The following is a 12,094-nucleotide window of genomic DNA, read 5'->3' on the forward strand; positions in this document are numbered from 1 at the left end:
TTTAAAATAGATTGCTACACCACCACCTTTCCCTTTTTTGTCTGCTCTAAAGAGGTTAAAACCAACAAGACCTACTTCAGAATGTGAGATCGATTTTTTCAGCCACCACTCAGGAATAACTAAAATATCAGGATTGACCTGTTGGACCAGAATATAGGTATAGTCCAATTGAGAGACCTGGCTCACAATTATATGTAACAGTCGAAGCCCGTCTCTAGATTTAAAAAGTGGTAACAAATCTAGAAGATAAGGCTCTGTGTCAGCCAATACAATTGGACTATTCTTTATATAGGCACAGATGTCAAATTGCCAACAAATATCCCATTCGGTCTGTGGTCTCAGGAAGGCGGAGGGGTATGTGTGCTGTGTATAGTGTGACAGTGTGTGGGAGTCACTGACCATCATAAAAAAAAAACAGAACATAAAAACATCCCCAGTTGAGGTCAACAACAAAATGTTGAAAACAATGACAATTTATACAAGCACAAAAAGTAAAAGCAGATCAGGTTATAATACTAATAATAGTACTATCACTGCTATTACTACTACTACTACTACTACTACTACTACGACTAATAGAAATAATACAAATAATATTATTATTATTATTATTATTATTATTATTATTATTATTATTAATAATAATAATAATTATTATTATTATTATTATTGTTATTATTATTATTATTATTATTATTATTATTATTATTATTATTATTATAATCAACCTGGTAATAATAACCTGCAGCAAAGAGAGGAAGAAGAGATAATCATTGACAGCAATTCAAACGTTATATTGTTTGGCAAAGTGAAGTTGGAAATAGTAATGTTTTCATGGAAAGCAGGTTTTTGCTGGAAAAAATTGAAAACAAATATTTTTATTATAACCGTCTAACCTTGCATGTCATCTGAGCACTTTCATAGCTTTTACGAAATTAATCCACCGGCATGCACATTCTGTGTGTTTTGTCCGGGGTTAGCGGAGCAGAGGAATCGGCTTTGAAGCCGCCGAGGGCCACTGAAGGAAACTAAGCGCTGCTGTGCTGCCAGTTGTTTACCAGAACAAGACTGTCTCTGTCACTGTCTCCAACTCTTTGCCTTTTTTTCCCCATACTGCCCCAGGGGTTTAAACCCCTGACGAAACTTTACTTCTTTGGCGAACGGGCTCCTGTACGTCTTGGAAATGTCTTTCTTGTGTGCTTTTTTTTTTTTTCATAACCCTGAAGGGCGGGAAGATCCCCATCCGCTGGACTGCTCCCGAGGCCATCACCTACAGGAAGTTCTCGTCCTCCAGCGACGTGTGGAGCTACGGCGTGGTGATGTGGGAGGTGATGTCCTACGGAGAGAGGCCGTACTGGAACCTCACCAACAGAGATGTAAGCGCATTCTTTCGACTGTTATTTTAAATGTTGAAAAAAATATGTATCTGTTTGTGTGTGTGCGCCATAATATTATACTGCCTCATTTCTGTCCTGCACCTTTTAGGCAGAGGGGGAAAGAGCTGAAGAGTTTCATTTTCAGCTGACATTGACTATATCCGATTTATGAATAACATTGAAAAATACAATAAATCAATAAACTAATTTTAATTTGGCTGTATACAATAAATCTCCCAAACCACCTGGCTCGACAGATAGTTAGCTCTCTCTCTCTCTCAGCTCAGTCTAGACACTTCGGTAATTGACTATTACAGACTTCATAAACAAAGTAATTGAAAAGGTACTCTTCCAACAACTTAGCAGCTTTCTAATCTCAAACAAATATTTGGTTAACTTTCAATCTGGACTTTGGCACTGCACTGAAACGGCTCTTATAAGGGTTCTTAATGATATTCGTCTAAACACTGACTCAGTAAAAAAATATACCATGTTACGCTCACAGAGCATAAGCACGACACAAAAACAGTCAAGAAAGAAGTCCACAGGGTTTATTCCAAAAAAAACAGCCAGGGGTCAAAATAGGAGATCAGTCAGAGAAGGTGAACTTTTCCAGCAGGGAAACAGGCATAGATCACGGTCCTGGGAACAGGCAGAAAATCAGGGTCCAGGGAAACAGGCGGAGAATCAGGGTCCAGGGAAACAGGTAGAGAATCAGGGTCCAGGGAAACAGGCGGAGAATCAGGGTCCAGGGAAACAGGGAGACAAGCATGGTCCAGGGAAACAGGCAGAGAATAAGGGTCCAGGGAATCAGGCAGAGAATCAGGCTCCAGGGAAACAGGCAGACAAGCATGGTCCAGGGAAACAGGCAGAGAATCAGGGTCCAGGGAAACAGGAAGACAAGCATGGTCCAGGGAAACAGGCAGAGAATAAGGGTCTAGGGGACAGGCAGAGGTTCGGACGGATGGTACAGGAATCAGGAAGTAGTGCGGGAAAGCTCAACGTAATGCATGAGACAATCTGGCACAGAACAAAGGGAAGTGGACTGGTATTTCAACTGAGGGACTACGGAGTGAATGATCTGTGGGAAAACCAGGTGAAGGGAAGGGAGTGACAGCAAAGCAAAAGGAAGTGTGTGGATCTGAAATGACATGGAGGTTAGTGACATGGCATGAGGAAATGACCAGATGAAAGTAAAACATGAAAACACATATAAATACTGGGAGATCAAGGAGGATTCATGACAATACCATATAAATATACCAAATGAACCATACTGTTTTTCTAGACAGATTGGAAAACTGGGTTGGGCTTTTGGGCACAGTCTTAACTTAGCTCAAGTCTTATAAGACAGGCACTATTTTGTCTAATCGGGCAACTACACTGAGCAAACTTATATCACATGTGGAGTTGCCAAGGTTCAATTATTGGGCCTCTTTTCTTCACCCTCTATATTCCTCTACCTCTGCAACACAAATTTTGACAAGGACATTAATTTAACAGCTTAATTTTACGGCTCTTTACAACGCAAACGGAACAATAACAGTAAAGTGGGCCACCGTTTAATATATCTACAAGCAAGTATCTAATGGGCGGCTACCGCCATTCACATCATTTGCCAGCACACAATAGCGATGACTTCAGTTAGCATAAAATCAAAATTGAACATCTAGCTAAGCTATCTTAAGCGAACCTAGATATTTTTAGATAGTTAAACAATCTGTGCCTGTGCCTCCAGGTGATCAAGTCGGTGGAGGAGGGCTACCGGCTGCCGGCGCCCATGGCTTGCCCCGGAGCGCTGCACACGCTCATGCTGGACTGCTGGCAGAAGGACCGCAACGAGAGGCCGCGCTTCTGCCAGATCGTCACCGTGCTCGACAAGCTAATCCGCAACCCGGAGAACCTCAAGTCCATGGACACGCTCTGCAGGTGGGCGAGCGAGGGAATATGCATCCAATTTTTCGGAGGGGGTGCGGCAAGGGACGGGCGGCGGGATCCTATGATTTAATTTGGTCGGACAGTCCGCTGACCGCTTTAATCAAATATTGGTGGATGCGATTAGCGGATTAAGTGGTGGTGGAAAGGAGGAGCGGGGTGGGGACAGAGAGAGAGAGAGGAGATGATCTCAAGGGCAGAACACGGTGACAGGCTGTTCAGCTACAGTAACCACCCCCGAGCGTTAGAGCGGTAAAGTTACAGCCTACCCAAGTTTTCACCTGCAAAATAACAAAAAAATGGTTTCTCCCTTCCCTCACCACCCATCCCCTAGCAATAAGCGTGTGTCTCGCCAGCCGTGCCGTGCGTTAAGTAAAAGCCAGGCCACGATATATTGACATTGATCCAGCGAGGCGGAGTCGGGACGGAGAGGACACCCGGGCCAAGGCGGGACCGGTGTAAATTGCTCAGTTCAGATCCCCAGGTCGCGCAGAGTCAGCCGTGCATGGAGTGTGTGGGGGGGTGAGGAGATGAAGAGGTGAGGGGGGGTTCAGGAGTGTTCAGGATTTCTCCCTTTACTCTTCTACCCAAAGCCGCCGTACCTGCGGCCGAGACGGCCGCAGCTCTGCTCTATCATTTTAACTGCTATCGATTTTCCGACTCGGTCCGCCGGTGCATCTCAGAGACATTCTTCTTTTTTTCCTTCTCCGTCTCTGCCTCATTTTCCCGCTCCTCTCTCTTTTATCGGCCGCCCTTGCAACTCTTTCTGTCTCTTAATTCATCTCTCTCGCTCTGTGTCTGTGGCTCTCTTCTCTCCAGGTTAAACAGCCCCACTCTGATGGAGAGAGCGATCCCAGACTTCAGCAGCTGTAACTCGGTGGATGACTGGCTGGACACCATCAAGATGAGCCGCTATAAGGAGCACTTTGCGGCCGGCGGGTACCACACACTGGGACACATCATAAGCATGAACCAAGGGTGAGCGGGCGAGGAAAGAGGATTTTGACAGAGAAGTGTAAATTTATGATAGGTGCCTCACCAATGACTTTGGGGCTCTCTTAGATTTATTTTTAAATTACATTAATTTATTAAGCATTGTTTGAGGTTTCTGTCTGGGCTCTTCTGCTCATCACTACAGCAAACATAGGCATTCTTAGTTAGCCAGAAATATAGGAGTGATGGGCTCAAATCCCCACATTGGAGAGTACAGATCAACAGGTGGAGGCAGTGCAGTAACCCATCAAGGAAGCGTAAATAGACCACCCCATAAGGAAGCGTGTGGCGCCGTCAAGTTGTCTGACAGAAATAGCTCGGCAAGCTACACCTCATTTTTAGATCCCTCCTTTGTAAAAAACATTTTTATTTTATCAATATATTTTATCAACATATATTTTCATAAGAATATTGATAGGAATATTATTGTTATGTTAAGCCCAACCTTAACATTACATTAACCATCCTATCATTTTATCATTGACATGAGTGGACTATATCAGTCCCATCACAATGCCAAGTTCAGGAAAAAATGGAGAGCTAATAACCTTGATAAACATAATAAACTATTTTTAATGAAATTGATGATAAAAAAATAACCCGCCGTTGATGATTTGTTGTACACGTTCAGGGTTTCACATTCAATGCGTATCTTTTAGCCTTCGCTGTCACTATAGCAAGGCTCAACACCCCTTGCAGCTGGCAAATTACTATTAAAGTTGACATTAAACTGTGGAAATATGACTTGTAAGCAAAACTACATCTAATTTGGGCACTGCAACGTATCCAGATACTTACATGTCCTATATGAAGCTCAGAAATTAAATTTATTTAGGCCGGTTAACAACATTGAAACCAAGAAGTGTTAGGATCAGAACTTCTAGATATCAGATGACAAATTTTGTATGACAATCCACGTATTGCAGGTAGCCAAGTGGTAGTCAATACAATATATTGACGCATTTGGTTTCCAAATCAGCAAACTTATGAACTATGAACTACTTATGAACATTCTGCCTCAATCTGTTGAATGAGTTTACATTTGCGTCTGTGTCTCCTGAAGGGACATCCAGAGGCTAGGCGTGACACTGATGGGCCACCAGAAGAAGATCATGAGCAGCGTGCAGCTGATGAGGGCACAGGTGCTAAACAGGAGCGTGCCTTCTGTGCACGTATAACTCCGGCCTCCGCACGGGCGTCCTAAAGGCCTTCGCTTAAAGATGTAGACCCCTCCTCCCCTCCCCCCGGGCCACGGGGGGGCCGGGGGGGGGGGCAGGGGGGTGGGACAGCCAATCAGAGACACTGTCATAGCAGCGTGGACATTAGGAGGAAACTTTCCCCAGACTTTTCTTCGAGCGATCAAAGTTCAGAAGCAAAAAGTTTTAAATACAGAGCAGGATAGAGGGATGTGACTTTTGTCTTTTTTTTTCCATCCGATTACATCTTATCGGTGACCTAAATGTCTTGTTTATGTGACAAAGGAAGGACTGCCTTAACCTCCACACAAAGATGGTTTAAATTTTATTGTTTACAAAGAGAGAATAGACAAGAATCGATCCAGGCAGATTTATCATTGACGTGAATATTTGAAAGTTGGTTAAAAAAAATGTGTGTGAATATATGGACTGATGCAGGAGGCAGCAGGGAGGGTAAAGGGCGGGCCGGGGAGTGGTGTTTACCGATCGACACTCTCGCACGGGAGGGCAGGGAATGCCAGCGGGAAAACGGCGGATATCAGAAAAAATAGGGCTCACCCGAGTTGCCAGACCGAGGCTCCTCTCATCGTCTTCGTCGGAGGAGGAAGAGGAGGGGGAGGCTTGTGTTTCACCCGAGGCTATTAATACCGACACAGGCGTATCCTCCGCCGCCTAAACCCTGATGGAAGTTAGAGGGAGGTTCTAAGCTGTGTGGTGCACAGTCGCTGTACCCCTGCGAAGACGCGGCGATGATTTGGTTCCAGCACTTTATTCTACAATCTCACAGTCTGGACATGGAGCAACATGAGGGACATCCCTCGATCACACGCTGCAGTGCTTTACTTTTCAGGGGACCACAGCAGCAATAGTATCGTATGGTGCAATAACTTTGTGCCCAGGAGTCAATATTGTAACCCCGCATTTTAAAGAGCTGGGAAGATAGTGAAATATATATATATATATATATATATATATATATATATATATAAATATAAATATATATATATAAAATAAGCTAGATAGATTGTAAAATAAAGTGTTCCCATAGTGTGACCCCCAGCTGAAGAAGGCCAATGTAAGTAGAATGTTTATATCTAAATATATCTGAATGCTCTAAAGACGACCCCCCCAAACCCCAACTTTTGTGCCATCTGGAGTAGAGTTTTGCTCGATGTCCCCTGTTTTTTTGTTTACTTTTCTCTTTATGCCGACTAAGAACAACCTCATCATATCTCCAAAATATGTGACATTTAGATGCATTTCACGAACGGTTCCAATATCTCTATTTTTGGGGGGTTTTCCCCCTATCCTGTTTAGGATAGCTTTTGAAGACACGGGACTTGAATAACAAAAAAAAAAATTATCATATTTTATAAAAAAGAAGTTAGCCTATGTTTTTTGCTAGACAGAATTGATTTATAATGTATACGAGTACAGTCAGCGGAAAGAAGGAAGACGATAAAAACAACTATGGCCGGACTTATTTACTTGCTTATTATTTATTCATGCTCATTTGCTTTTCAAATAATACAGATGGGAGAGGTTTTATTACAGTGGATGATCCATCCTCGTTGCTATTGATAAACCATTAATGTGCAAACTGTCTAAATACACAATAAAGGAACGTTTGTCTGTGTGTGACTGCAACCGTGACGTTTCTGTCTCTTTTCTGAAATGCAAGTAGTGTAGTAGTGGTGGGCATTCCGATTCTTTTCACTGACACAAATCTGTTGATTCAGTTCACTAAAAAGATTTGTCCACTGATTCGTCCCAATGTTCCATAAAAGTCGTTCAGTAAGTCTCCCCACCCCCAACCTAGTATAATTTCTTGCAAAGTATGTGGTAATGGAAGCAGTAACATTGCCGTAAAGTAGCGGGGGGGGTAGTGAGTTTTCAAATAAATTTATTTTGTACAAATTAATTTTTAATTATTTGTTGTAGAAAAAAAAAAAACATTCAGAGAAATGGCGAGTCCAATCCGAACTGTAGCTGCAAAGACAAGAAACTGAAACACGTCCAGTCTCTACAGAGACAGGTGTCTTTATTATTTTTCTTCTTAAAAAAATGCCACTCAGACCCTATACGTGTCTTTTACTTTAGGACGCTCCGTTTTCAAAGGTTTTTTTAAACTCTGCATGAGCTGACGTCAGCTCGTCACGGATTCTTTATATGGTCATCTGCTCCATCAGAGCGGCTGTGTATTTTTCCAAACAGAACCAATTAAAGTAGTGTTTTTATTGTCTATGTATTCATTTATTTTTTTTATTTTCCGACGTTTACATGAAACTGAAAATTCCTGCGTCCGAGAGTCGCGGTGCTTGGGTCCATGTCTCCCACAAGCTTGGAGCACGGCAAAGGAAGTTGGAACTAACTTTTAAATTAGGCCTCGTAGATCTAATATCAGTGAAGATTCAGCAACTGGATTGCTTATTTCAAATTTGTTCAGAAACAGATCTCGGTGGACTGATAATGCCATGGACACATTATGCGACTTTAAAGTCGTCAGATCACTGTACTGTTCACACGACACAACTTTCTGTCTCGTTATCGGGAATCTTGGGTCTCTCTCTCGGGTCTCCAAACTACGTTTGTCCCGAAAACACACGCAACACACAAAAACACTCTCGAAATGACGCGATACCATGCGCAGGACAGGATTATTCATTTTTTTATAAAATTATTGATCACTGTAAAAAAGAAGAATAAAAGCAGAATTTAAATTAGAAATGTATTAAAAACCTAGAGAAGAAAAGTAAAAAAGGTATGTTGTGTGTTTCTGGGCACTGCTCCGTGCACTCCCGTCACTCCTTCTCGACTCCTCCCTCTCACTCCGTGCCTGCTCTCATTGGCCTTAGCTTGTTGCGTCACTCCCAGACAAGCCCGACACGACCAGATATTAAACCTGCTTGATATCTCGCTGGTATAGGATGGATCACGTTGCGAGCAGTTCACACCACACGCTCGTCGCATATTAGGCTTGAATGCATAATCTTGAGTGGCATTTTCAGCAAAAAAAACTTCCGACCTCAGACCTATATTAACTTCTGTAAAAAGGAGCACAATAGGTCCACTTTAATATATTCTCAATCAAAAAGGTATTGATTGTTCCAAATTTTTATTTATCTTTAATTTGAACTTTTTGTGGAGAATTGTTTTAATTTATATTTAATTTGAACTTTTTATGGATAATTGTTTTAATTTATCTTTTCTTTTAACTTTTATGGAGAATTTTTTTAAGAATGTGTCTAAAGGGGTGGCACCCCCCCCCCCCCCCCCACAAATATGAGTGGTAATTAAAACACCCGCCCCAGTGCCCGAAAGGCTCCCTCCATGAACTCGTATTCGTGGGTTGAGTTGCCCACAAATATTTAAGCTGAAAACAAAAACATGAACAAGTACAAGTCATTCGAGTCATCATGTCAAGTCAAGTCACGAGTCTTTAATTTCCAAGTCCAAGTCGAGTCCCAAATCATTTATCTTCTTACAAATCAAGATGCAAGTTTTCAAAACAGTGAGAGACTTTTAAACTCCTCCTCTGGACAAGGAGTTAATTGGCTGTGAGTAGATTGAAATATTCAACATGTCTGGTCTCCTGTCTGCGAATCAAGAATCAAGATTTTGGTTCTGGACCGACCAGGAGTACCGCATCAAAGAAGTCCGGATCGGATCAGAGCGTCAGTCCGTGTACTGTATAGAGTCGTACGAGTTGAATCACCAATATCTCAGAATAAAATATATATTACCATCAGAATTTCGTTAGTTTCAGAAGTAAATCTGTGTCCCCATCCACGCAGCACATATTAATAGAATTTTAAAAAATCGGAATATTTAATTAAAATATGATACTGAGCATTTGCGTAACGTATTTGTGTCCCTACATTTTTCTTTTCGCTCCGTCACACCAACTTATTTTGCCTCCAAAATGAAGGAACTGTTGCTTTAAGTGACGTTGTTTATGTTTTCGGAAGAGCTCAATTCAAAAGCTGGTAACTGATGATGTTATTTACGACTGAAAATCTGATGTTTATAATGCTCCACCCCATCACTGATAACAGAGAGAGAAAACAATTTTTTAACAAATTATTTGTGATTTGTGAATTGATGATAATGATAATTATAAGCTTATGATATTAACCCTGAGTATATTTCCTGTGTGGCGGCCATTTTAGGATGAAGTTTTAGGATGATGATTTTAGAAGTTTGAGTGTGTAATAGATGATACAAAAAAAATCATGTTTTTTGTGCATACATGTGTATTAAAGCATAAAATGTAAAAAAAAATAAATAAATAAAAAAAAATGATGGCTTAAATTAAATATTCTGAAAACACAAAGGCCAAATTGCACCCATCTCATGGAATGACCCCTGACGATGTCTAGTGCCGTAAAAGGAAAGATCGGAAGGAAAAGCTCAGAAATGTTTTCTGAGTAAATCGCTTATTTTTGTGAGGATTCGTTGGCAGCCCGGAATGAGGAACAGGGGGCCCGAGGAATCTTACTTCTGGAGCAATATTGTCCTTTCCTTCACCTTAGGAGGTTCTGTGGGAAGATAATCCCTCTCCTTGGTGAAATGAGACCTAACACAACATCATTAATCTCATTACTAAGGGCATGTTGCTTTGTTGCCATTCCAGTCCCACAGCCAATCAACCCCCCTCCCCGTATCCCATCGCTCTGGCAACGCCCGGCTCCACCCCTCGCTATCGGGCCAATGTATACTGGCCCCTGATTGACTTCTCTGCGAAGTGAAGTGATAGCAGATTCCTATCTAACTATGAATCCAGAAGTACATCAGCCCTGGGCGAGGTGCCGGGTGGGGCCCTAAAACTAAAGCTGAGGGACTTGGCTATTCTCGAGTTTGCTTCTGTTTTTCGTGTAGCAGTCTGACAAATTCCTTAACAAGGCTCTTAAATCGGTGTTAATCCGAACTCAGCCATAATGTACAACCTTGGAACAATAAAGCTGTAGAGCTCGGGGAATGTTGGAATTCAGGTCAAAACCGGCCAGTTAAGCATATACTGTATAGGGTATATACACTGATCAGCCACAACATTAAAACCACCACTAATAACCATTAATATTGTGTAGGTCCCCTCCCAGAAGAAGAAGAAGAAGAAGAAGAAGAAGAAGAAGAAGAAGAAGAAGAAGAAGAAGAAAATTGTGTAGGTCCCCCTCGTGCCGCCAAAACAGCTGTGACCCGTCAATGCATGGACTCCACAAGACCTCTGAAGGTGTCCTGTGGTATTTGGCACCAAGACGTTAGTCTTGTCCGTAATACCTGAAAGAAGGGGGGAAAACAAATTCTGCTGTCCCCCCCGATCGGCTATTGACAGATGACATCAAACTTGCGATAATAGTGCAATTTTTTATGTATTTTGTCAACAGAAGAAGAAGAAACAGTCTTTATTTGTCACACAACACACCACACTACAACACATGCTTGCACACACACACATGGACATGCTTTTGATGGTGGCCGGTGAAATGGTTCCTCTGCATTGAACCCATCCTGGCTTGTCCTTCCTCCGGGGCCACAGTCAGGAGCAGTGCCCACGTGGGCATTCGTGGACGCGCCCGGGGACCAGGTGATAAGTGTCCATCGCTGGTCAGACGATGATGTGTGCATGTTTTTGAGGGGGGTCCTTACTGACGTGAGGTGGAGGAAACCCCATGTGAGCACGGGGAGAACATGCAAACTCCACACAGAAAGGCTCCTATTTGGGAGATAACCCACTGGAGCACGGTGCCAACAGCGCCCCAGGCGGGAATCGAACCCAGGACCTTCTTGCTGTGAGGCAGCAGTGCAATGCACCGGTACGCTCATGTTGTGTGAAAAGCTGCAATAATAAGTCCAATGATGAAAAAGGTAGAAAAGTTGACCACAAGGCAAGATTTTTAAGGTTTCCAACCAGGAAGAAAGGCTATGAACAGCAGGTAGAGGACTGTGGCAGTTCTTCCTACCACACACCACCCAAGTGGCATTTCCAGGACCCTCTGGCACAGAGGACGATGGGTTGTAGACACCAGTTTATTGTAGCGAGGAGGCTCGGTGGAAACAGGTATGCAGCCACCCTGACCCAATCACCTATATCCAGTTAAGGTGTGGCAGCTCATACCATCCCATCTCCACACCCCATACCCCCAACACCAAACTGAGGCCAGGAAGAATTCCTGGCCAAAGCCTACCCCCCCCCCACCATCCCACCCCACCCCACCCCACCACCAAGCAGAGAACAAAAATTAAAAGAAAAGTTTAAAGCAGACTCAGGGTTACTATACCTTAAACAACAGAATCTGAACCAGGTTTCCAATACCCTAAATAAGAAAAACACCGGACTCTGAAACAGAGTTTACCATACCTTATACAAATAAATATCCAAAAAAGATTAACAGGACCCCTTCCGGCGGACCTGGGTCCCCCGAGCAGCACCGTTCAAGATTCAAGATTCAAGATTCAAGATTTTTATTTGTCACATACATATACATACTTCCATACATATATGCAGTGAAATGTAATGCAACGCACCCGGTGATAGCACACAAGAAGTCCTAGGAAAAAGTACTAAAATAAAATAAAATAAAAAGTAGAAAATTA

At 42.6% G+C, this 12,094-nt stretch overlaps 1 protein-coding gene across 1 annotated transcript in view; it reads left to right on the forward strand.

The window, feature by feature from the left end:
* Nucleotides 1-5,482, forward strand: part of epha8 (eph receptor A8) — a gene marked incomplete at both ends in the record, with an annotated part of 92,968 nt that extends 87,486 nt beyond the window's left edge. The window contains 4 exons of the mRNA XM_080000721.1: nucleotides 1,227-1,376; nucleotides 3,115-3,305; nucleotides 4,131-4,289; nucleotides 5,368-5,482. Of these exons, the coding sequence (XP_079856847.1) occupies nucleotides 1,227-1,376; nucleotides 3,115-3,305; nucleotides 4,131-4,289; nucleotides 5,368-5,482 (615 nt within the window). The remainder of the gene's footprint in view (nucleotides 1-1,226; nucleotides 1,377-3,114; nucleotides 3,306-4,130; nucleotides 4,290-5,367) is intronic.
* Nucleotides 5,483-12,094: the final 6,612 nt, after the last annotated feature.

The sequence above is a fragment of the Zeus faber genome (genome assembly GCF_960531495.2).
Source record: "Zeus faber genome assembly, chromosome: 5".
Taxonomy (NCBI): domain Eukaryota; kingdom Metazoa; phylum Chordata; class Actinopteri; order Zeiformes; family Zeidae; genus Zeus; species Zeus faber.